Source organism: Oryx dammah, unplaced genomic scaffold, assembly GCF_014754425.2.
Source record: "Oryx dammah isolate SB20612 unplaced genomic scaffold, SCBI_Odam_1.1 HiC_scaffold_18, whole genome shotgun sequence".
Taxonomy (NCBI): domain Eukaryota; kingdom Metazoa; phylum Chordata; class Mammalia; order Artiodactyla; family Bovidae; genus Oryx; species Oryx dammah.
In genome coordinates this window covers 104,144,337-104,171,860 of record NW_024070202.1, presented here as the reverse complement: position 1 = coordinate 104,171,860, position 27,524 = coordinate 104,144,337, and the positions used below count along the sequence as shown (strand labels likewise).

Sequence of the window (27,524 nt, the reverse complement as noted above, 5' to 3'; positions counted from 1 at the left end):
TAGAAAACTACACTTAAAACCCAAACTTTAAATTGTGGTTTCAAGGTTTATATAATCTGGCCCCTACCAGCTTCTATAGCTTCATCTTCTAGACTGTGATTCTCAAAATGTGGTCCAAGGGAAGCTGGAGGTCCCTATTCTCCTTTTAGGAGACCTGTAAGGCCAAAACTATTCATAATACTAGGATGATATTTACCTTTTTCTCTCTAATTCTCCTGACTGTAGAATCAAGTTTCTATATGCTACATGATCTGTGTTATTGTTACAAGTTAATGTAGAAACCAGTATGACAATCTAGCTACCTTCTGTTAAACTAGTCATTAAAGAGAATTGCAAAAATGTAAAACTGCCATTCTTCTCACTAAATTTTTTGTTTTGGACAGTGGACTTGTTTTTTATTTTTAAAAAAAGTTGTTTAACACATAACAGTTTTATTCAAATAATTTAAAACATAATTTCCCAGTCTGATTTCTTAATAGGGCAAATATCATTAGATATAACTCACAGAAACAGCAGTTTGGGGGATCCTCAATAATTTAAGAGTGTAAAGGGATCATGAGAGCATACTCATAAATTTTGAGAGCTATTGTCTTGCACTGTATGCATTTTCTTACGTCACATCAGCCTCACTGGCTTTCTTGTTGTTTGTAGAATACTCCAAGCATACTTGTAACCTAGGACTTTTTTCATTAATTGCTATTTTTCTCTACCTGAAGAATACTTTCACCAGCTTTCTCACCTTACTCTCATATCTATTCAACCGTTACTACCTCTTTGAGAAGACCTTTCCTGACCACAAGCCTACAGTTTCTGAAAAAGCCTTCTCGGAACTTCCCTGGTTGTCCCGTGGTTAAGACTCTATACTTCCACAGCAGGGGGCACTAATTCTATCCATGGTCAAGGAGTTAAGATTCCACATGCCACATGGTCGTGGTGTGGCCAAAATAAATAAATAAAATTTTAGAAATAAAGCAAAAGAGCCTCTCCCTACTCTCTGTCTTTTGCCTTGACTGAATTTTTTTCAAAGCATTGATTCACTGCTGGAAATTATACATTTGTTTTCTTGTTTATTTGTTCCCTTAATAGAATGTATACTCCATGAGGGCAGGAGCTTTGTTACATGTCTAAAGCCTAGAATAGTGTTTGGTACATAAACTGTTAATCAGTAAAAAGAAAATACACAGAAATTGAATTCATTAGTAAAAATGTAAGTGATTTAGAAGATAGACTAAGGAAATCTAACATGAATTAATAGATTTCTAGAAGGAAAAAAGAAGCAAGGAAGTAATAGTTAACTGAATAATAGAAAACTATATCCTGACCTGAAGAAAGACTTGAATCTGTATACTGAAAGGCAGAATAATAAGCAGAAGTTATACTTTGTAGTGAAATTACTGAATATTAGGGATAAAGATGATCAGAAGCTTAGAAAGAAAGCTCAGATAGAACAAAAAGGAAAGATTATAAGGTCAACAGTGGCAACACTGAGAGGTAAACAACAGCTGTGATTAAGAATCCCATACCTCATCAAGATATTTTCAGACACAGAAGGAACCAAAGTATGTCCATCACCCATGTACACTATGTGTACATTTGAGAGAGATGATTAGTAAAACTAGAAATTAACATATATAGAAAACTGATCTCATATCTTTTAACATAACTTTCTTAGAATTTTGAAACATCCTTCTAAATAACTGGTTCTCAAAGTGTGATGCCCGTACCACCAGCAGCAGCATTACATGGGAATCTTAAAAATGAAGACTCTCCTGTAGACTGACTGAATCAGAAACTCTGAGCTTGATACTCTGCAGTCTGTATTTTAAGAAGCCCTTTGAGTGATTCTAATGCATATTTAAAGTGAATTGCTTGTAGAAACTGTGTATTTAGATTTTTTCATCCATTCTGATGGTCTTTATCTTTTAATTTGTATCTGTACACTATTTACATGTAATATAATGATATATTTTTAAAAGTTTATTTGTGTACTTACTTTTGGCTCTGCTGGGTCTTTGTTGCTGCACAGACTTTGCTCTAGTTGCGAAGAGTGAGCAGGGGGCTACTCTCTAGACGTGGTGCACCAGCTTTTCATTACAGTGGCTTCTCTTTCTATGGAGCACAGGCTCTAGGGAACATGGGCTTCAGTAGGTGTGGCATATAGCTTCAGTGGTTGCAGATTCTGGCTCTGGAGCACAGTCTCAATAGTTGTGGTGCACAGGCTTAGTTGCTCTGTGGCATGTGGGATCTTCATGGATCAAGGATCGAACCCATGTCTCCTGCATTGGCAGGTGGATTCTCTACCATTGAGCTACCAGGGAAGCCCAGTATGTTTTGATTTAGGTTAACCAGTTTAGTAATTCATTTTCTGTTAGTTTCCTCTGTTTTTCATTACTCTGTTTCTCCTTTCCTGCCTTCTCTTAGGTTATTTGAACATTCTTTTAGTATTCCATTTAAAATTTACCTAGTGTGTTTATTTTTAGTTATATCTCTCAATAGTTTCTTTAGTGGTTACTCTGGCAGTTGCAGTATATATTCTAAAGTTTTCATTGTCTGCTTAGAATAAATTATCTACTCCCCTAAGTGGATTATGGACATATTACTACTATATAGATCTCTTTATTCCGCCCCCCGCCCCCCACCCCGCCACCACCACCAGCAACTCCTTTCTGTTATCCTTGTCTTCCATGTTTCATTTCCTTTATGGAAAGTCTCATTAGGAAATGCTATAAATTTTTTCTTTCAGCTATTAAACATATTTAAAGAGTGTAAGAGGAGGGTATTAATGTATTGTGTTTACCCAGATATTTACCTTTTTTTTTTTTTTTCTCTTCATTCCTGCTCTTTAAGGTTTCCTTTTGATACAATTTCTCTTCTGTTTGAAGAATTTCTTTTAGTAATTCTTTTGGTAGCAGAATTTTTCATTTTATTTATCTGAATATATCTTTATTTTACTTCATTGCTGAGAGCTATTTTCACTGGGTATAAAATACTAGGTTGACAGTTCTTTTTTATTTTTAATTTATTTATTTTTTATTTTACTTTACAATACTGTATTGGTTTTGCTATAGACAGTTCTTTTAATACTTTAAAATGTTGTGCTACTACTTTCTGCCTTCATGGTTTCTTTTGAGACACCTGTGGTCATCTGAAATGTTATTCCCTTGTAGTTTATGGGTCATTTGTCTCTGCTTTCAAGATAATACTTTGTTTTTAGTTTTCAACACTTGATGTGTGTAGTATGTGTTTCTGTGTACTTACCCGTTTTGGGACTCATCTTTCGGAATCTGTAGTTTTATGTGTTTTGAGGAGATTTCAACCAGTATTTCGTCACATATTTTTTATTGCTTCATTCTCCTTTTCTTTTGGAAGTCAGTGACACAAATGTTAGACCTTATTGTTATTGCCCTGTAGAACCCCAAGTTTTTAAAAAATTTTGATCTCTCTTTTTTTTTCTTCTGTTAAGACTGGATAATTTCAGTTGATCTGCCTTCATGCTCCCTGACTCCTCTGTGTTCATTCTTCTGTTGAGAGCATCCATTGAATTTTAAAATTTTTGTTATTGTAATTCTTACTGTCTTCTGTTGTTTCCCGAGACTCTAGTTTTCCATTGACTTCTAGAGTATTATTGATTGCTTGTTGAAGCATTTTTATTAAAGTTGCTTTAAAGTTTTTGTCAGCTAACTCCAACATCTAAGTCATCTTGGGGTTTGTAATTTTTGCTTATCTTTTTCATGTGATGTGGGGGTTTTCCTAGTTCTTTGTATGCTGAGTAATTTTGAATTGTTTGCTGGACCTTTTGAATATTATGTTAAGAGAATTAATCTGATTTTAGGGAATGATAGTCATATAAGTTCACAATGAGACAAAGAAGTGTTCTCTGTGATTCTCTCCTTTCCCTCACTCCTTTTTTTTTTGCTGTGACTGTGTTCAGGAGAGCAAAAACTTACAGCATCCTAGTTGGAAGATAGACCGAAGCCCTTTTTTGTAGTTACCTGAATCAGAAAGGTGATGTCGCTAAAGATTTGGGAGTAAAGGGAGCTACCTGAAAGCACTTTTGATGCTAAGATTACCTAGAACGTGGGAGATGTGTATACTTTCAAGTAGGGCCTTTTGCTATTAGTTAAGAAAAGTTGAGAACTATCATAAATAGACTGAACTAATAATATTAATTTGAAAGAGTTCAGTTACTTTTTTTCCCTTTAAGGTTTTAACATATCCTTTTAAACTGTAGTTTTGAATATGTTTGAGACCTGTTTTTATTTTAAACTTTCTTAAAAGTTAATATAAAACATATACATCTTCATATTGTAACTCATAGAAAAGAGTTTATTGTTACTTGATTATCACAATAGATTCCTTAAGTATATAAAGGAAAGAATTATTAACTGCATTTCTTTGATCAAAGAAAATTATCTTAAAAGTTTAAGCAGAATAAGATTTCAACAGATGTCAGAATAGTCTTAAGTTCTCTGTCACTATCATAGCTTTATTTTGTGGTAGGTTTATAATCCCTGTTAGGAAATGTTTTCTAAATGCTCTGTAATTGATATTTTATCCTGTACCCTGATGACAAAAAGAGGCCTCCGGTTACCTGTCTTTTAATCTTTGCTCAGATATTCATCACTGCCCTGCCATGCTCAGAGGTGCAGGTTCATATACAATGATGATTTCTCTTCCTTTTACCCTTCACCTCTCTCTTCTTTTCCTTCTTCTTCTTCTTTTATTTATTTTTTTTGTTGTTGTTGTTGTAGTTGAATCTATGTAAATAAGATCTATTGACTATATCAAGTTTCAGTGAAAGTTACCTCCTTGTGTTAAAAGTTATCTTTTTCAATTTATACTTGGTAACTTGATTTGACTACTTGAATTTATAAGGATTATTGCTTATCAGATTTTAAAAAATCATTAGCACAGGTAACTTCTGTTCATAACACATTGAATAGAACTATTTATATAACCTTTTACATGAGCAGAATAGTGGATATCTCTAGCTTATGAATATTTCTTTCACGTGTCTATTTTTCAGTGTTAATTAATTTGAGCCTTTTATCTGGGCTTTCCAGCCAATCACAGAATTCATTATGAAGCGTGAACTAGATGGGCATGTTTGCAGCCAGATGCATTTCTTCCTAGTTTTTCTGTCATCTACAGGGAATCTGGTCTTCTGGTGTCTTCAGCCAATGGAGACTAAACCAAACTCTTCTTTTAAATACATTATTTGGCAAAAACAGTGTTGGTCAAAACAGAAACTTAACTCATTCAGCTTAATCAAAAAGAGGGAAATTTATGGGAAATATACTAGAGTAATTAGTTGAGCTATAGGAATCAGTCAAGGTGGACCTCAGGTTGCCCAGCACCAGTGAGTTCTAAATATTTCCCACCTTTTTCTACTTGTTTCTTAATATTTGCTCCTTATCTTCTGTTGGAGATAGACTTACCCATGTGCTGGAAAGCATGGCTATAAGTAGCCCTAGGTTCATTTGCTTCTACTTAAATGACTATAGTCTTACGTGTATAGTGGAGAACAGATACATAGCCACACATATAATAGTCAGGAAAGCTACATTTCAGGAAAATTGCTGGGAAACAATTTAATTGTTCCTAACTAGAATCATGTGCCCACAATACTCAATTACCTGGTCTAGTGGGATGAAGTACATGATTAGCCCATCTTGTATCATGTGTCCTTCCTGTGGCCAGGTTGCAGTGTGTGTCGTCAGAAGTCAGGTGTTAATATAATTATTATGGACCAAGGAACACCCTAATTTATGTTTATTATCTCTTCTTTATAGATAGCTATTTTGCTACCTAATTTTTTCTCTTTTATGATTGGGAGAAAAGAACAACATTAAATTTCAAGTTTTTCAGTTTCCTGGATAAATGTTACTTAAAATTGTATCTCAGATTTCTTATGACTGTATTGTTTATTTCTATATGAATCCGCTTAAGTATGTGCTAATCAGTGTGTTTGGGGCTTATGGTTTTTGTTCACATTAAAGACTTCAGAGGAAAAAACCTAGTTACCCATTTGGTTATGCCGTGAGATGGTGTGGCTAATGGAAGAAAAGAATGTCCTAGCAGAAGGAGCAGTGTATGCAAAGACCACTAAAATGTAGTTTGATGTAATACATTTCTTCATTTCTCCCATGACATCTAGTAATCATTCTTCCTAAGCCCAAGTCTCAGACTGTTTTCTATAGTTTTCTTGTGCCTATAGATTTCTAGATAAATTAGCCTTCCCTAGTAGTCCTTTGTGCTCTTTATGCATATCCAGTTTTCCTACCTGGTCACAAAGAAGGCATGTGACTAGTTCTATTCTTTTTGTTATAAATATGACCTGTATCACCTCAGGTGACATACCCTATGTCTAGTTACCAGTGTCAGGCCCTCCAGAGTATTTTTTTTTTCCTATCCAGCCTGGTGATTAGCATTATTAAAAACAGTGACTACTGCTCTGTTAACCTACATCCCTGTATGACTGCAATAAACAGGGCTTCCCTTCCTACCTGAAATAGACATATAGCATGAATGAAAACTAAACTTATTTTGTTTCAAGGCACAGAGATGGGAAAGTCTTTCTTTTTTTCCTGACTGTAACTACAGAGATGGGAGATCCTTAACAGAGTATAATGTAGCCTATTCTGATTGCATACCTTCCCTGGAAAATGGCTCCTTGATGGAGCTTCTGATATTTAAACATTTGATGATAATATTAGTAACTAATAATTATATTTTCAATTATTTCTTAAGCAATCTGCTCAATGTTTTATAAAATATCTCACTAAATTCTTAATGTTTTCCTGTGAGGTAAGAACTATGATGAGGTGGCAACTTGCCTATTTTAGTGCTTATTTTCACTTAATATTTTTATTTTACTTACTGACATAGTCTGTTGATTGAGTAAAGTATAGTTGATTTACCAAAACAGTGTTGTGTTAGTTTCAGATGTATAGCAAAGTGATATTCCTTTCCAGGTTTCATTTCTATTATAGCTTATTACAAGATATTGAATAGAGTTCCCAGTGCTATATAGTAGGTCCTTGTTGTTTATCTGTTTTATATATAGTAGTGTATATCTGTTAATCTAAATTCCTAATTTATCCCTCACCTCAGGTAACTCTAAATCTGCTTTCTATGTCTGTGAGTCTGTTTCTGTTTTGTGAATAAGTTCATTTGTATCATTTCTTTAGATTTCATATATAAGGGATATCATGGTATCATATGTTTACTGAAGACTCTTTTGAATAGTAGTGGTGAGTAGTTTTTGTCTGACTTACTTCATTAAGTATGATAATCCCTAGGTTCATCTGTGTTGTGGCAAATGGTATTATTTCACTCCTTTTTATAGCTAAGTAATATTCCACTGTGTATTTATACCACATCTTCCTTATCCATTCATCTGTTGATGGACACTTAGGTTGCTTCCATGTCTTAGCTATTGTAAGCAGTTCTGCGATGAACATTAGGGTGCATGTATCTTTTCGAATTAGAGTTTTCATATTTTCCTGATATATACCCAGGTGTGAGATTGCTGGATCATATGGTAACTCTATTTTTAGTTTTTTAAGGAACTCTGATTTTGTTCTCCATAGTGGCTGCACCAGTGTACACTCCCATCACAATGTAGGTGGGTTACCTTTTCTCCACACCCTCTCCAGCATTTATTATTTGTAGACTTTTTGATGACGGCCATTCTGACTGGTGTGAGGTGATACCTCATTGTAGTTTTGATTTGCATTTCAGTACTAACTAGCAATGTTGAGTATCTTTTTATGTGCCTGTTTACCATCTGTATGTCTTCTTTGGAGAAGTGTCTGTTTAGGTCTTCTGCCCGTTTTTTGATTGGGTTGTTTGTTTTTCTGATATTGAGGTGTATGAATGAGCTCTTTATATATTTTGGAAAGTAAATCATCTTCAGTCATATCACTTACAAGTATTTTACTCCAGATATAGCCTTTTTAAACTTATTTGCTTCATCAGTATCAAATTTATGCTTGGCATCTCTGTGTCTATCTGCATACATAACTTGTTTCAGTATAGAATCATGTTATAATCTTGAACTGTGATTTCATCAGTCTGCTCTGAGCTTACCCAGAATATAGAATTTTTTATATTTTCAGGTAGCCAGCACCTATAAAAACCTGCTTCTTGCTGGAACACTTAAGTGCTAGGAGTAAAACAGTGATTGATGTGTAACCGATCTCAACTTTACTGAACTTATGGCCCTTACAGGCAATTATGCCCCAGTTATTTATTTGTGACAGTGTTTTCCCACAAATCTTTGATTTTAGAATGTGGCACATAGAAGTGTTTCCCATGGAAACAGAAAGTGCTTTGGGATAGGAGACTTACAGTGGAAGAAAATTATGACTGAGTTGTATCAGAATTAGTAGCAGAAGACATGGTATGTTTTTAAGATACGCAAAAGTATTTGCAGTTGAAAGTCCTGAATCTCGGCTGCATCTGTTTCACATGATATGAATCTGCATTTTGATTCAGTTTTATTCCTACTCCAAATATAATTTCATTTAAATCAGTTATATGTATGTGGCAAAAATTTGATCTGTTTCCTAAAGACTAGTAGTGGTTAGTAGCTGTTGAACTTTCAGTTTAAAAACTAATTAAATTAGTGGACAATTTTATGGACAGTATAGAATAATTCATTTATGTGTTGTTTTCTTTTGTGCTTTGTCAGGATCGTGGAAATGTTAGGGTTTACTTACTCTTAATCAGCCATAAGAAATGGTTTGATTCACTTATTCTGTTTTAGATAATTTTAATTTCCAAGCTTAACTCAAAGTCAGGACATTTTCTATTTGTTGATTTCATGAGTACCACTTTCCTATTTTTATTTCTCACTGTCTACTGGCCAGAGTAATTGTGAAACTATGTTCAACAGACTTTTAAATCCTCAACCTCTTTCTTAAGCTCAGAAAAGTTCCAGATATCTGTCTTGCCCTTGATTATAACCCTTCTTCAGCCTTCTCAAGTAAAACTTTCTTCACAACTCACAGACTTAAGGACAAAGATTTTAGTAAGGAATGCCTGTAAGAATTAATAATATCCTTGACTGTCTAGTTCCTTCTAGTCCCTCTCCCGATTTATGGGCAGAACAAAATACCAACTGGTCACCGCCTCTCTGCTTGCACTCAGGCAGTTGAATGTACTGCTCTGAGTTTATGCCACAAACTTCAACCAGGTTTCAACAGTGTCTGGCAGTGCTGCTACTCCTTCTTCACTTTCCCTTTTAATACTGTGTTTCCACTCATTGCACACCTCTCACAGCCCCCACTCTCATCTGTGGACCTCACCTCAAACTTTATTGAGAAATCAGATGCAGCTGTCATCATCTTTGCATCACTGTATCTGCAAACCTACCTCCATTGGTCTTCAGGTTCTCAGTCTTCCTTTCTCTTGTTACTAAGAGACCTTCCCTGCCAGTCTAATTCCACTTCTTGTGACTCAGGTTCCATCTCTTCTTAGTGTCTCTGGGGCTTCTTTCCTGCAGTTGGCATCTCTTTACACATCATCAGTTTCTGTCTTTTGGTTGGATTTTCCCTCCAGCCTACAAACATACTCTATTATCTGCCACCCCTGATACATATGCAAATACATATAAACATGATGACAAACTATATACAGATACTTATATTTCATTCTTCCGTCTTCTGTCTTACTATTTCTTGTTCCTGTTCTTATCTAATATCTTCATTGAATCAAGTTTTTCTCCTACCTCAGTGTCTGTTTCTTCTCAAGCATTTTTGTGGACTCTATTCTTTATCAATCTTCTCAATTTGGGTGGGCTCTAGGGTTGAGTCTTATTTGCCTATACTCTGTTGGAGATTTCCTTATTAGCATTCTGTGACACCTAAATATATATCCTGCCTCATAGTTCTTCCTGAGTGCTGAAGTGCATAGCCAGCTGCCTACTTGATCAGTTAATTAACCTCTCTTTTAGGTGATATAATACTTGATTTCTTCCCCTAGAGATTCCCCACTTCAGTAAATGGCATCACTGTCCATCCTGTTATCTACTCAAAATTTTGAGGTCAGCTTTGATTCTTATTTCTCTCATATCTAATTTAACAAACACCTCTGTGCCACAGTGTTCTCATCTATAAAATGATATGATAATTGTCAGTAATAAAATACCAGATTATGACACACATACGTCTGCTTTTGAAAATTCAAATTCTCATATCTTAGAATAAAATTAAAGCAGCTTACCATGACTTTCAGGACTCTTCATAACCACACCTTATGTCTAGTTGTTCTGACTGCTTTTTGTTATCATTTTTGCTATCTTTAATTCTCCACTTTAAAACATAACTTTTTATGCGATGTCTTTTTGGTAGGGGGTGGGAAAGCAGCTTCAGTTTTTGCTTTTGCTTGTTTTGTGGTATTAAAATGTAAAGACAGTGCCAAATTTTAAATCAATTGATGTTTTTTCACCTAGTGAATCACTTATCTTTATAAATAGACCTACTATGTTTTTCTGGTTTTGTAGGAGATTGGTAAAAATTCCTAGAAGTGAAATTGCTAAGTTAAAAGAAAGGAGTGTTTTCAGACCTGTGAATCCTATTGAGGTAAATTTTTGAGACGTTACATGACCAAAAAGGTTTCATTTACCCTCATGCTTGATTGGTAGTTTGCCTGAGGGTAGAATTCTAGGTTCAGATCATTTTTATATAGGACAGTGAAAACATTACTCCATTGTTTTTTCTGTTTAACAGCTTTATTGAGATGTAATTCACATATCACAGAATGCATCCATTTAAGGGGTATATTTCAGCAGTTTTTAATATGGTCCCAGAGTTGTGCAATTGTCACCCCAGTCACTATAGAACATGTTCATCACCCCAAAGAGAATCCCCCAGACAGCAGTCATTCCCCATTCCCACTAATCCACCAGTCTTAGGCAACAAGTAATCTACTTTCTCTTTTCATGTTGCTGATCAAAAGTCTGATATCAATTCTAGTTATTTTATAGGAACCATTTAGGGTTTTCTTTTCAACTCTGAATTTCTGAAATTTATTCATGGAATCTAGGATTTATTCAGACATAAGTCTTATTTTACTTACTTTACTTAAAACTTTATAACCTTTTTATTTTGTACTGATGTATAGTCAATTAACAATGTTAAAATACTTTCAGGTGAACAGCAAAGGGACTCAGCCATACATATACATGTATTCATTCTCCATCAAACCCCCCTCCCATCCAGGCTGGCCCATAACATTAAACAGAGTTCCCTGTGCTATACAGTAAGTCCTTATTGGTTATCCATTTTAAGTGCAGCAGTGTGTACATGAGCTTCCCAGAGTCCCTATCATTCCAGGATGTCTGACTCTAGGTGAGTGATCACACCATCATGGTTATCCGGGTCATGAAGATCTCTTTTGTACAGTTCTTCTGTGTATTCTTGCCACCTCTTCTTAATATCTTCTGCTTCTGTTAAGTCCATACCATTTCTGTGCTTTATTGTGCTCATCTTTGCATGAAATGTTCCCTTGGTATCTCTAATTTTCTTGCATTTTCTTGAAGAGAGCTCTAGTCCTACATTAAAAGAGATCTCTAGTCCTGCATTAAAAAATACATATAGAGTACTGAGTTATATTTGAGTTAGATTATTTTGTGGCTTTATTTTTTTGTTTTTGTCAAGTTTTGACACCTAGATTTTGCTAGCTTCATAAAATGATTTGAAACATTTTCTTTTTTATATTTACTATCATCTATTAGTGTGTTTCCTTAAAGATTTGATAGAAACCATTGATTTGAACCTGATACCTTCTTGTTGGGAGGAGGGGCATCAGTGCCTATAGTTTTTTTTTCTGCCATTGTCACCCTTCATTTCTTTCCATAGCAGTTATGCATTATATTTTAGCATAGACTTTTTTTTTTTAAATTCAGGTTTTTTGGAGAGTGAATTTTGCCATTTGTAAAGTTGTGAGACATGATTGGTTGTTTACTAATATTTAGTTCAGTTTAATTGCTCAGTCGATTCCAACTCTTTGCGACCCCATGGTCTGCAGTACACCAGGACTCCTGTCCATCACCAACTCCAAGAGTTTAGTCAAACTCATGTCCATTGATTCGGTGATACCATCCAACCATCTCGTCTTCTGTCATCCCCTTCTGCTCCTGCCTTCAATCTTTCCCCGCAGCAAGGTCTTTTCACATTAGGTGGCCAAAGTATCGGAGTTTCAGCCTCAGCATCAGTCCTTCCAGTGAACATTCACGACTGATCTCCTTTAGGATGGACTGGTTGCATCTCCTTACAGTCCAAGGGACTCTCAAGAGTCTTCTCCAACACCACAGTTCAAAAGCATCAATTCTTTGGCGCTCAGTTTTGTTCTATAGTCCAACTCTCACATCCATACATGACCACTGGAAAAACCATATCCTTGACTAGAAGGACCTTTGTTGGCAAAGTAATGTCTCTGCTTTTTAATATGCTGTCTAGGTTGGTCATAACTTTTCTTTCAAGGAGTAAGTATCTTTTAATTTCATGGCTGCAGTCACCATCTGCAGTGATTTTGGAGCCCCCCAAAATAAAGCCTGCCACTGTTTCCACTGTTTCTCTCTCTGTTTGCCATGAAGTGACGGGACTGGATGTCATGATATTTGTTTTCTGAATATTGAGCTTTAAGCCAACTTTTTCATTCTCCTCTTTCACATTCATTAAGAGGCTCTTTAGTTTTTCTTCATTTTCTGCCCTAAGGGTGATGTCATCTGCATATATGAGGTTATTGATATTTCTCCCGGCAATCTTGATTCCAGCTTGTGCTTCATCCAGTCTAGTGTTTCTCATGATGTACTCTGCATATAAGTTAAATAAGCAGCCTTGATGTACTCCTTTTCCTATTTGGAACCAGTCTGTTGTTCCATGTCCAATTCTAACTGTTGCTTCCTGACCTGCATACAGATTTCTCAAGAGGCAGGTCAGGTGGTCTTGTATTCCCATCTCTTTCAGAATTTTCCACAGTTTATTGTGATCCATACAAAGGCTTTGGCATAGTCCATAAAGCAGAAGTAGATGTTTTTCTGGAACTCTCTTGCTTTTTCCATGATCCAGCAGATGTTGGCAATTTGATCTCTGGTTCCTCTGCTTTTTTAAAAAGCAGCTTGAACATCAGGAAGTTCATGGTTCACATATTGTTAAAGCCTGGCTTGGAGAATTTTGAGCATTACTTTGCTAGTGTATGAGATGAATGCAATTGTGCGGTAGTTTGAACATTCTTTTGCATTGCCTTTCTTTGGGATTGAAGTGAAAACTGACCTTTTCCAGTCCTGTGGCCACTGCTGAGTTTTCCAACTTTGCTGGCATATTGAGTGCAGGGCTTTCACAGCATCATCTTTCAGGATTTGAAATAGCTCAACTGGAATTCCATCACCTCCACTAGCTTAGTTCATAGTGATGTTTTCTAAGGCCCACTTGACTTCACATTCCAGGATGTCTGGCTCTAGTGAGTGATCACTCCATCGTGATTATCTGGGTCGTGAAGATCTTTTTTGTACAGTTCTTCTGTGTATTCTTGCCACCTCTTCTTAATATCTTCTGTATCTGTTAGGTCCATACAATTTCTGTCCTTTATTGAGCCCATCTTTGCATGAAATGTTCCCTTGGTATCTCTGATTTTCTTGAAGAGATCTCTAGTCTTTCCCATTCTATTATTTATCTCTGTTTCTTTGCACTGATCATGGAGGAAGGCTTTCTTATCTCTCCTTGCTATTCTTTGGAACTCTGCATTCAAATGGGTATATCTTTCCTTTTCTTCTTTGCTTTTTGCTTCTCTTCTTTTCTCTCCTTATTTGTAAGGCTTTTTGCTTCTCTTCTTTTCTCTCCTTATTTGTAAGGCCTCTTCAGACAGCCATTTTGGTTTTTTGCATTTCTTTTTCTTGGGGATGGTCTTGCTCCCTGTCTCCTGTACAGTGTCATGAACCTCCATCCATAGTTCATCAGGCACTCTGTCGATCAGATCTGATCCCTTCAATCTATTTCTCACTTCTACTGTATAATCGTAAGAGATTTGATTTAGGTCATACCTGGGTGGTCTAATGGTTTTCCCTACTTTCTTCAATTTAAGTCTGAATATGGCAATAAAGAGTTCATGATCTGAGCCACAGTCATCTCCTGGTCTTGTTTTTGCTGACTGTATAGAGCTTCTCAATCTTTGGCTAAATATAACCAAAGAATATAATCAGTCTGATTTTGGTGTTGACCATCTGTTGATGTCCGTGTGTAGAGTCTTCTCTTGTGTTGTTGGAAGAGGGTGTTTGCTATGACCAGTGCAGTCTCTTGGTAGAACTCTATTAGCCTTTGCCCTCTACTAATATTACTTGGTTTTAATTGCTGTGTTCTGCTGAAGACATAAAAAAAGGATAGGAAATCTTCTAGTACCTTTCTTGAAATTTTTTGTTTTTAATTCTTTCATTTCCCTTTTAGGATTGTAACAATTTTTCTTTTTTTTCAAGAAGACATTTTAAGCCAAAACTCTGTGTCTGCTGTTAACTTGACAATATCTTATTCTACTTTTTAATGTATCATCAAAGTATTATCATCATCACAGTTTCTTTTTTCTTATTCTTTAGAATAAGAAAATCTGAAAGAGTTTGCTTGCTCAGACTCATTTTTTCTAATTATAACTGAGTGATCATAGTGATTTTTCTTCATTCTTTGGATATAAAATTACTTTTGTTTGGAAGTTAAGAAACCTGCCTTTCAGGCAGTTGTGGTTTGGCCGTGCATTATGTAAACCTTAGCATTTTCTACTGCCAGGAAGAAAAGGAATCAGTTTTAATCGGCTCAGTCTCCTCGTTTCTTGCCTGCTCTTTTCCTTCTCTAAGTTTTTTTTCTTTTCCCTTTCTCCCATTCTTTGGGTGAATGGTTCTTTACCCTGACTCTGCTTGTTTTATCTGTGGAACTTTAAGGGGGAAAAGAAAAAAGAGAGGCTGTAGGTAATAGAGTACTTAATTTCTTGGACTGTAAAGAATTACTGAACTAGGATTAATTTTTCTCTCTTATCCTATTCTGAAGAAAGCTTAAATCAGCTCCAGCACTACTTTGACTACTTGTAATGACTAAGACACCAAGATAAGTGATGAGGGAATAAAAGATTAATAAAACATATTTCTGTTTTCAAAGTAGCTAATAGACATGAAAAACATAATCAGTTTTAGCATATCAAATTCTGATGATAAAGCAGTCCTGCCCTGGGTGGTCAGTGAACTCATCATAGAGGGAGTTTGTCATTTTCTGAGGTGAAGAAACTGTAAGAAAAACAGATTTTGAAACAGGACTTGGTGGATAGATACCCAGTTAACTTTTGAATATGTTAAGTTTGAAATACTACTTATCTTAAAAAGTATGTAGGAATGTACAGTAGGCACATGAAGAAAAATACCATGGAGTTGAGAGAACAGAGCTGGATTTAAAAATTTGGACTTCATCAGTACATATATAAAGCCACAAGATTAGATAAGATTACTTGGGAAGTAAGTGTAGCTAGAGGAAAGACATCCTAGTGCTTCCTGGGGATATGAGAAATTAGCCAAGGATTCATAAAGGAAAAATATTGTAATATCTGATTATAGAAAAAAACTAGAAACTTCTGTCATTTCTTCTCAAACTTTAATAAGGATCATTTTGTTAAAGTTCAGTAAGTTTGAAATGGGGCCTGAGATTCTGCTGCTCCTACAAACTTCCAGAAGATTGTGCTGCTGGTAGTCTATGAATCATGCTTTGAGTAGCAAGATTGTCTATGACTAAAGAGACAAAGTAAAAAGAAGGAAAGACTGCAGCATCTGTAGCAGAATAAGGATTAATATCCAGAATAAAAGGCATCTATAAACTGAAAAGAAAAAAAATAGAAGGGAGAAAGAATATGGGTAGAGAATTTTTCATAAAGAAATTTAAATGGTCAATCAGCGTGAAGAATGCTCAACTTCCTGGGAAATACAAATTGAAACAAGAAGATCATGTTTCCCCCATTAAGATCAGGAAAAATTTTAAAGTCTGATAATATACACTGTTGGTGGGATTGTGGGGAAAGTGTGGACTGATACCCTAACAGGAGGTATCTTGGTACTTTTGTCCTTTTGGAAGACCATTTGCCATACCATTTGCACATTTTTAAATGTGCATATCCTTCAGTCCAGGAATCCTGTGCCTCACTATCTAAAAGGAACTTCTACCTTTGCCCAGAAAGACATTTCAGAGCCATTTTGAAACATTGTTTAAATCTGGGAGAGGTGAAATCTAATGTCCTCCAGGAAGAAATTATTAAATAAACCATGTGCCCTTGTACATTTAAAAAATTATCTCACATTTTTCATTATAAATTTAAGTAATTTAAGTGGCCAGGATTTCTAGAGTATATTTATGTTAAATACATTTTCAGTCACACCATAAAATTACAGATTTAAATCATTCAGTTTATAGAGAGTATCTGTAGACAGTATATACTGTAGTGTAATTTGCAAAAAGCATGTTCTCACACCACTCAGATAAATTGAACTCATTTTTCACTAAGAAAAAAGAATAATCTGATTGCTTATTTATCTTAAACATGTAATATGTGCCTATACTATGAGCACTAGACTTCTGAATTCTCAGTTGGGTGGCTAGATAAATGTTAAGGCTTGAAACCTTCCCAGGAATTTGTTTCACTGATAAAATAAGGTCTTGCTCTTAAGATCTCCCCCCCTTTTTTGTCAAGGAATTTCCCTTCTTTTCTTGTTTGTTAGGTAGTTTGAAGTTTATATAGCTCAGAAGAGTACACGTTAGTAGATGCACTTGAGATGGATAAGAATTTTACCTTTCTTTCACAAAGTGGAGAATTACAAAGTAGTGATTTTTAAAGGAGAGGAAGAAAGAAGAACTGGTTTTTAAGCAGATTAGTTAGGAAGAATACAAATAGACACTGGAAATCTGGAAATGATTCTCCTAAAATCATTCATATCCACCTAACCTTAAGTTACCTTTGAAGTTTGAAGCCATTGAAATAAGCAATGTCCTAACATTGTGAAATGAATATTGTCTTGTCTGAACTTATGATGTTGTAATACAGCCATTTAAAAGGTGTAAAATAGGACTACCTTGGTGGTACAGTGGATTAGAATCCACCTGCCAGTGAAGGGGACATGGATTTGATCCCTGGTCCAGGAAGATTCCACATGCCACGGAGCAGCTAAGCCCTGCAGCACAGCTGCTGAGCCTGTGTGCCTGGAGCCTGTGTTCTGTGATGGAAGCCACCAGGAGGAGAGGCCCGCACGCCACAGTGAGCAGTGGCCCTCCGCTCACCCCAGCTAGAGAAAGTCTGTGCATAGCAACGAAGTAAAAGAAAGACATGAATTAATTAATTAATTAAAACCGAAACTATATTAAAAGAACAAATACTTAAAAGCACTAAAGAAAATAAAAGCAAAATACATACATATTGACATGGAAAGAATTCTGAGGCATGTTGTTTGGTGAAGAGAGCAAATGTTGAGAATATTTTAACATGTAATATTTATATGTATTTGTCTGTTTTATATATGTATGTATTTTTGTTTTTTATTTGAGTAAAAAGTTATGGAAGAATGTATACCAAACCATAAACAGGACTTACTTTTTTGGCAGGACACCCAGAAATATGGGGAATGTGAAAAAGAGATTTTTATTGCTCGTTCCTGAATACTCATGTATTACTTAAATGTTTTATAATTGAGAAAATATTGTATTACTAGTGTAAGAAAAAGTTTAAATCATCTTGAGATCTCTAAGCTCTAAATTTCAAGGAACACTGACAGTTACAATAATACTTCAGCAGGAATATTAAGATATTTCTAATTCATATTCTAAATGATTTGTATTTAAATTCTTTTAAAATATTTTTTAGGTGTGGAATATCAAACAAATGATTAAGTTGACACAGGAGCATATAGAGGCCCTATTGGACAAATTTGGTGGGGAGCATAATCCACCATCAATATATCTGGAGGTAAGCTTTTAGTGTCATATTTGTAGTAATTTTGAGGAAAAGAAAATGAACTTGTAAGACACATTTGTATTGGTAATACGGGTTATTTTAGGGAGTGGGATTAAAAATAGATATGCGAAGACAGAATTAGCTTTGTCTTTATTGTACTCTTTAAGGTTGTTTCACTTGTTTCAATAAATATGTAGTATTTGGTAATTTGGAAAATAGCAAAACTAAAGAAGAAGTTGTATATAAACTTCAAAATATTACCCTGGTTTACAAAAAGAAAAAATTATTGAAAAAAGAGAAAACATTCTTTTCTGGAGGCCAGCAAACTAGTTGCTATATTAGAAAATGGGGAGAATTTTGCAGAATATCTTGTTTTCAGAACAAATCCCCCCAAGTAGGTTTTTGCTTCCTCATGGGTAAAATTTACAAAATTTGAGTATCTCAAGATTGCTTAACGTTACAGTTTAATAGTGCCTTGAAGCTTTTGTATCCAGTCTTGAACATCATTGTAAGTTTATAGATTAGTTATTGTTTTTAATCCTGTTAGGTAGCAGTTACTGTAATAATCACAGCTACGCTTTCTTGGCATTAGTTTCCTTATGTAAGTCACTCAAGTTCCACAGCAAGGAAGCTGTTACAGAATCGAGGCAGTCAGGCTCCACAGCCCACTACTTACCACATCACTATATTGCCGGTCTCCATAAAACCTAGCTCCAACTATAAGCACCAGTCATACTGGGAGATAACCCTAAATTACAAATGATCAGGTTACCATTTGCCTTCAAATGCCAGAGATTTTTTAGGCATGGATTGACAGACTCCTAAACCAAAATTCTAGTAATCTAATTACTTTTAAAGGGTAAGTTAAATCTTCAGTATTTTAAGAGAAAGTAAGTTTGTATATTTCTAAAATAACCTTGAAAGTTTGGAAATAACTGCTAATAAACTATTCTCTCTTTATATGGCTCATCACAGAGCACACTGCCAGTTAGTACCAGTGCTAGGACTGGAACTCATACCTCTGAATACTAGTCAGTATATTTTCTAATATCACATGCCCTCTGTTTTACTTTTGTGTGTGAGGAGAACAAGCAAAGGAGTCATAAGGAGGCAAATAGTCCTGGTGAAAATGGTAATTGCTTGTTAGTCAGAATTAGACAACTTAACCAGCAGTTTTTCTGCCAACCATTTTTGTGTCAGGAAACTTTCCCCACCGTCAGATGTAATACATTTGCATCAATGACATGGTTTCACTATAGCAGGGATTCATTCGCCCCTCCACACACATACTCTTCAGGCTTTTTACTATTTAGATTATATCTAACTAGGACAGTATAGGGCTACCCAGGTGGCTCAATGGTAAAGAATCTGCCTGCAGTGCAGGAGACGCGGGTTCCATCCCTGGGTTGGGAATATCCCCTGGAGAAGGAAATGGCAACTCACTCCAGTATTCTTGCCTGCAAAATCTCATGGACAGAAGAGTGGTGAGCTACAGTCCATGGGGTCACAAAAAGTCAGACACAACCTAGCAGCTGAATGACGACGACAGAACAATTTACAGCAGACTATACCTCATAGGTTGTATCATTAGCACATAGATTGTTACTGACAGGTACTAACATTACACAGTTTCTCTATAGAAAGCAGTATAACATAGTGGTTGAGATGAACCATGGAGTTACACAGACCCTGTGTTTGAATTGTAGCTCTGCCTTAATTTCTGCAGACAAGTTACCTAACCTCCCTATACCTCACCTAATTGGTAAAACGGAAATATATCACACATGGTAATTTAAAGACTAAATTTTGAGTTTATGATTATGAAATAAGTGCTCTGTAAATCTTTTACTCATTTATTCAACAGGCAATTATTGAGTGCCTGCTAACATTTGTACTTGTTTAGGCTCTGGGGATATGTATATTAAAAAAAAAAAAAAAATCCCCTTCTCCCAATGTCTGCCTTCAGATAGCTTATATTTCAATCAAGGGAGTGGTTTACAGAAACTAAATACATAAATAAGTTAAAACATTGAACTTAACCACCATTTGATTTACTATGAAGAGGAGCCTGGCTGGAATTGAAGTTCCCTCAAATTGAAAGTTTGGAAATAACTGCTAATAAACTATTCTCTCTTTATATGGCTCATCACAGAGCATAGAGTAAAGTTGACCAGGCCAAGCAAGGGAAAAGACTGTGGGTCCTGATATTTGATGGCCCTTAAGTGAGTAATCTACTGATTACCCACTGAGACCCACCATTCTCCTTTCTGTCTCGATGAATTTTGCTACTCTAGGAATGTCATATAAGTGGAAATCTAACATATTTATCCTGTAACTGACTGATTTCACTTAGCATAATGTCTTCAAGCTTCATCCATGTTGAAGAATGTGTCAAAAGTTTCTTCCTATTTCAGGCTGAAAAATATTTCATTGTATGTTTATATACCTGTATATAATATAATGTATATTATCCATTTATCTGTTGATGGCTACCATCAGTGGTTGGTTGTTTCCACCTTTTGGTTATTGTGAATAATACTGACTTTTTGGGGTGTATATACCCGGAAGTGGAATTACTGAATCGTAAGATAATTCTATATTAAATTTTTAAAGGAACTGCCATTCTGTTTTCCATAAGCAGCTATGTTTTGCATTCCTATTAACAATCCTTTATATCTTTGCTAAGACTTATTTTCTGTATGTGTGTGTGTAAGAATAGTTGTCCTAATGAGTATGAAGGGATATCTCATTGTGGAAATGCAGATCTCCAGCTTTGTTCTTTTTCAAGATTGTTTTGACTATTTGTGATCCCTTGGATTTTCTCATGAATTTCAGGATGGTGTTTCTCTGTTTCTGCAAATACATTGGGATTTGGGTAGGGGTTGTATTGAATCTGTAGATTGCTTTGCATAGTATTGACATCTTCAGGGTTCATAACTCTTAAATACAAATGAACAGTTAAGAATAACCAGATATTTAAAGAAAGCTTTTAGCAGGAAAGATAGTGGCAGAAATGGTCAAAAGGGACTCAGAAACAGTGCAGAGAACAGAAGAAAATTTGAAAATCACTATAACATCAAAGATCAGAGAAGATCCATAATCTCTTCTTGCTTCATGGTTGTATTAAAGAAGCAAAAGTATTAAAGAATAAGAAAGAGCTCTTGGAAATTAAAATAGTAAGAGTTAAAATAGTATAGTAGGAAATTTATATGTGTGTGTGTATCTGCACGTGCATATAAACAGACAAATAAACACACGCTATATAGTTAAGGACATCTTCCAGAAAGCAGAATAAAACAAAGATAGAAAATATTAAAGGAAAGATGGAAAAAATTAGAGTAAATCTAGGAGTCTGCAAAATTAAACAACAGGCTGTCCAAACTTGTTTTGAATTTCTTCTCCCATAATGAGAAACATGGAGGTACAATATTCAAAGATTGGTTCTACAGCTCAAAGTTGTTACACACTGGCATAGATTGCTACCATCCTTTTGGTTTCCATCTGCAGCAGATCTGAGAATTGTACTCTTAACACAATACCTCAAGTCCAGAAGCAGGGATCACAGATACTCTGGTGTACTGAGTTATTTCATGGAGGAAAACCTTCCCCTCAAATCCCCTACAAGTCTTTACATCTCACCAACCAGAATGGGGTTACATAATTCCTAGACTAGTGACTCTGCTTACATTTTCTGAAATAAGAGGCTAAAAAGTAAAAATTTTTCCGGTGTTCACAGTCTGGCTTCAGATTAGTTTGTGCACTGGCAGATAGAAGTTGTGCTCTAGTTATTTCATTACATAGCATTTCCAAAGAAACCATTTTGATGTTTCCATAGAAAGTTAAATCTTTACCTATCCCCACATCTCTTCTTCATAGCAAAACAGAATGAAATCAGTTATATCACCATCAAAAATCCTCGTGACTTTCTCTTTTCTGTGTACTAATTTATTTAAAAGCAAGCTTTTAAGTTGTAGATTTTCTCCTACTGGCATATGAATAATAATTAACACTCTATTGATTCCCTTGACGATAACTGCAGTGAAATGAGCTGTGGTACTCTAAAAGAATTTCAGTTTTGTCTTTTCAGTCTTTGGTTCCAATCTTTTCTTTTTACCATCACACAAAGAAAAGATATTTCCCCTAAAAGTCATTTCCCAGAATTTCTTATTTTTGTCCCAGTTCTTTTATTTTTACTCATCTGACAAATTATTTGAATGCCTTCTGTATGTAAGATATAATGCTGGATGCTTTTCTAGAAGTAGATTTCTGTTTCTGAACCTGATTTATTGGATTCCAGAAGTGGAAGGGTGGAGAAGGCAGTGGCACCCCACTCCAGTACTCTTGCCTGGAAAATCCCATGGACGGAGGAGCCTGGTGGGCTGTAGTCCATGGGGTCGCTAAGAGTTGGATACGACTGAGCAACTTCACTTTCACACATTGGGGAAGGAAATGGCAACTCACTCCAGTTCTTGCCTGGAGAATCCCAGGGACGGGGGAGCCTGGTGGGCTGCCATCTATGGGGTCGCACAGAGTTGGACATGACTGAAGCAGCTTGGCAGCAGCAGCAGAAATGAAGGGAATAAAGTATCTGGAATAACCCTCCAAGCTACCACCAAGTTTATGTGTATGCTCAGATCCCCTGCAGACAGACAGTAAAGCTCCTAACATTTATTGAGTGCTTGCTATGCCAGGAACTGTTCCAAGCATATAGTAGATCATTTAATCCTCAACCTGCCCTATGAGTTATATTTAATACTCGAAGAAGAGACTCAGGCAAAAAGGATTTTAATAATAACCTGACCAGCGTTACACAACTTGTAAATGGAGTAGCCAAAGTTTGAAGCCAGACATTCTGAATTTAGAATCTGTATTTTTTTAATGAGTCTTCTGTAACTGCTTACATGTTCCCCAAGTGTATGTCGTCTTTTTTTTTTTTTTCTATCAGAACCTGTGCTCTTAATTGCTTTATCATTATTATTATGCTTACAGCCTTTCTGATCTTTAGCCTGTGCAGAACCCAAGATAATGCAAAGACATTTATTGAAACAGATACTGTAGTGAAAATAATACTGGAAGCTAGGTGCTTCCTGTGGAATGCAGAACAGTTCATTAATTATCAGTTGTGGACAGTTTGAAAGATGTCGTTGTATCTTGTGAGATTAAGTTCAATAAGAATAAATATAATGAACTCTAATGATAAAAATTTTTTATTCCATTGTTTTTTCCTATTATGTTTTAACTAAGTAGGGCCTTAATTGTCTTCCCATTTTTAATTGAGAAATAATTCATGAACTGTGATTCACTTTTTTAAAGTATACAGTTGAGTAATTTATAGTATATGCACAAAATTGTACAGTCATTACCATCATATAATTCCAAAACATTTTTATCACCCCAAAAGAAACTATTGGCAGTCATTCTCTCCAGTCCCTATCAACCACTTAACCTAATTTTGAACATTTTGTGTGAATGAATTCAACCAAGTCGTAGCATGTACCATTCATTCCTTTTTTGGCTAGTATTCTATCATGTGGATACATCACATTTTGTTTATCCATTAATCAACTGATGGACATTTAGCTTGTTACCACTTTTGGGCTTTCATGAGTAAAGCTGCTATGAACATTCATGTACAAGTTTTTGTGGTAGACATGTTTTCAGTTCTTTTGGTTATGTACCTTGGGATGGAATTGCTGTGTCCTTTGGTTACTCTGTTTTAACTTTTTGAGGAACTACCAAACTGCTTTCAGAAGTGGCTGCACCATTTTACATTCCCACAGGCAGTGTGTAAGGGTTCTAGTTTCTATACATCGTTGCCAACTTGTTAGTTTTCATTTATTATTATTATTGCCATCCTAGTAAGTGTGAATTGGCATCTCCTTATGGTTCTGATTTGTAATTCAGAAGTAACTAATGATGTTAAGCATCTTTTTCATGTGCTTATTAGCCATTTTTATATTTTCTAGGGGAAAATGTCTATTCAGATCCTTTGCCCATTAAAAAAACTGGGTTGTCTTTTTATTGCTGAGCTGTAAGAGTTCTTTGTATACTCTGGGTGAGAAATCCTTGTTAGATTTGATTTGCAAATATTTTCTCCCGTTCTGTGAGATGTCTTTTTTTTCCCCCCACTCTTTTGATAGTGTCTTTTGAAGCACAAAAGCTTGAATTTAGATGAAGTCGAGTTCATCTATTTTTTCTTTGGTTACTGTGTTTTGGTGTGTCATCTAAGAAACTATTGCCTAGTCCGGAGTCATGGTGATTTACTTCTATTAATGTTTTCTTGTAAGAGTTTTTTAGTTTTAACTCTTTTTTTTTAAAAAAAATCTTTAAATGGAGGATAATTGCTTTAGAATGTTGTGTTGGTTTCTACCGTACAACAACATGAATCAGCCATAAGAATACATGTATCCCCTCCCTCATCCCTCACACCTTTGCCCATCCTGCCGCTGTAGGTCTTGCTCTTCCTAAATGTATGATCCACTTTGAGTTAATCTTTGAACATGATGTTAGGTAATAGTCCAGCTTCATTCTTCTGCATGTAGATATTCAGTTGTACTAGTAACATTGTCAAAAATCAATTAACCATAAATGTAAGGCTTTTTTCCCCCTGGACTCTTAATTTGTTGTGTTATGTATATATCAGTACCACATGTCTTGATTATTGTAGCTATGTAGTAACTTTTGAAATCAGAAAAAGTAAATCTTCCAACTGGTTCTTTTTCATGATTGTTTTAGTTATTCCAAGTCCTTTGTACTTCTTTGTGATTTTAAGATCAGCTTGTCCATTTCTGCAGAAAAGCCAACTGGGATTTTGATAAGGACTGCATTGAATCTGTATATCAATGTGAGGAGTATTTTCATCTAAATAATACTGTGTTCTTTTCTCTACATTCTTTTGTTTTTTTAGTTCAAAAACTATACTTCAGTTTAAAAAAGAAGCCATTGAATGAACGAATGGATAAAAAAATAAATAACATGAGTTGTGCCCTCAGGTACCTTATAGTTTGGTAGAGTCATGTTGAGAACCTAGTCAAGTAGTACATTGGGTTAGAGAAAAAGTTCAGGTTTTTCTGTAATGTCTTGTGGAAAAATTTGAATGAACTAATTGACCAACCCAATAGTAGTAACAGTAATAATGGTAAGAACTATTACTACTAATAAAAGTATTGGGTTTTTGCTATGTGGTAGTCTCTGTAATAACTTTCTTTACTATTATTTATCTTACTTAATGCTCACAAAATTTTTTCACAAATGATTTTTTTTAACCGTATAAAGAAAAGTGTGGTAATACTGTAAAGAAGGTGAAAAGAAAGTACTGATTTTGGAGTTTATCAAGCAGAGCTTTGAATTGGACTTTGAAAAATGGGTAGGATTTTGATGAGAAAGAATGGGATTATGGAAAAGCTACCTCTTGAAGAAATGCCTGGTTTCTGCAACTTCTTGAAGCACCAAAGGAATTTCATTGATGGTAGTATTGATGCTTGAGGTATATGTTTATGCAAGATGACCCACTCACATTTTCAGGGTAAGAAAACAAAGGAAAAGGGAAAGTTGGAAGATAAAAGAAAAAATGGAGATAGTGATGAACCAAGGCCTCCATAGTGGGGGACCTTAAGCACCCAATGCTAGAATTAAGAACAAAAAAAGGATGGGGAAAAATGGGGAGAATTGCTCAGTCAAAGAAAGAAAAGGAAGCTTTTATTTGATGGCTTTGATCTTGAGTAAATTTGAATGTAATGGTATTTTCTGAGTGAATTAAAGGTTGGGGAATGAAGTTAGGAGCCAGAGAATCATAGAAAAGGTTGGAGTAAATGTTGTGAGCAATGTAATATGAATTAAAAATAAGTACAAATTTTCATGCAATAATGTGGAAAACTAATTTCCATGAATTGATAAGGGAACTCAATGGCCTTGTTTTATTATTTTCTCCAGTAATATGTGGTAACCTGAGAGAAAGAATGAATAATTGAATGATGGAATTTACCCAGAGTTGGTATTTAACAAGCAAGTTGGTAAAAGAATTAAGAATTAACCAGATAGTCTAAGATGTTAACCAGTGGCATTGTTGAAATAGTGAGTCATAAAGCATGGAAAGAAAATAGCAAAGAAATCTGAAAAACTTTAAGAGATTAATATTGACCATTAACCAGAGTAGTATGGAAGTGAGATTTAAGAAATTTAAGACAGTGGGATAAGTGTGTGTGCACAGCAGTGTGGGAGGTTCCCAACTGAGATCTTGTCATCATTTACAATGCTTTTGTTAAAGAAGAATTTGTATCTCTGAATCTTGTAGGTAGAGTAGAAATAAATGCCTTTGTAGATAAGAGGTTTAGAGAACTTTAAGACAGGAGTGTTATAAGAGTAATCACCATCCACACTGAATGCAGCAAGGATAATGGGGTGAAATGAGCCAAACAAGATACAAAACAAGGCGGGGAAGTAAGTACCTTGGTAGATTGCATCTGTGAGAATGGAGAGAGGTGGAATAAGTAAATGTTTTGTATTTAAGAAAGTTATTGATAAATGCAGTGGAATAATAGATTGTAATCCACAGTGGAGGGAATAATATATTTTAAAAAATTAAGGCTAACGTTTTGATACAGAATTAACATTCTGAAAATTTGTTTACCTTTATTACTTTTCCTAAGCTTATCTCTGCATAGTAAACGTACCTGCTCAGATGATAATAAGGTTATATGATCTATGCAAGGAGGAATTTTTGTCTCCTTAGGCTATATGTATATAATCTTCAAAGGGTAGGAATTGTGTTGGTCTTTATTTCTGTGGTTTGAGCCCCAAGTAATACCAGGCACATGCATGCTCAGTATATATTTATTGAATGATTAAGTATCAATAAGTGGATCATATTGAAAAAAGATGTCCTTAAGTAATTAGCCCATGGAACTGAAAGCTAAATAGAAACATAGCTCAGTAGGTTTTGGACTGATTTGGCTATAACGCCCTGAAATGCTGTGAAACGTTTTGGGGTCAGCATTGGGCAACTATTGGATTGTAAAACAGAGTGCTTTTTTATGTAGTTTAATTAAGCCCTTCAATAGCTCATTTTAGTATTTTCCCTCCTCCCCAAAAAAAAAGTTATATGGTGAGATCAGACATCAGGTGTGGTGGCCTATATTGAATTGAAACTTCTCCTTTATTCTCCTCTGAAAGTATTAGTCACTCAGTCATATCTGACTCTTTGTGACCCCATGGACTGTAGCCCACCAGGTTATTCTGTCCGTGGAATTCTCCGGACAAGAATACTGGCGTGGATTGCCATTTCCTTCTCCATTATTCTCCTCTACCTGTGATAATTCTTCCTTGCTTATAGAGTGAAGTTCAGGCTTCAAAGCATAGTATATACAGTCTCTCCAAGCTGTCCTTTACCCACTTTTCTAGTCTTATGATTTGTGTTCGTATTCTTCACTTAAATTACACGAACATCTATTGATCCCTTTGATATGTCCCAGGTATTATATGACAATCAGCTATACTAGTCCGTAGTTTTCCTCTGTCTTAAAATTTCTAACCTCCTTATTGTGTTAAAAATG

At 35.3% G+C, this 27,524-nt stretch overlaps 1 protein-coding gene across 4 annotated transcripts in view; it reads left to right on the top strand.

The window, feature by feature from the left end:
• The window catches only part of BRAF (B-Raf proto-oncogene, serine/threonine kinase), a 167,773-nt gene that overhangs the window by 49,893 nt on the left and 90,356 nt on the right, over positions 1–27,524 (top strand). For all 4 annotated transcript variants that reach the window (XM_040260003.1, XM_040260002.1, XM_040260005.1 and 1 more), the window contains exon 2: positions 17,884–17,985. In XM_040260003.1, coding sequence (XP_040115937.1) covers positions 17,884–17,985 — 102 coding nt within the window. The remainder of the gene's footprint in view (positions 1–17,883; positions 17,986–27,524) is intronic.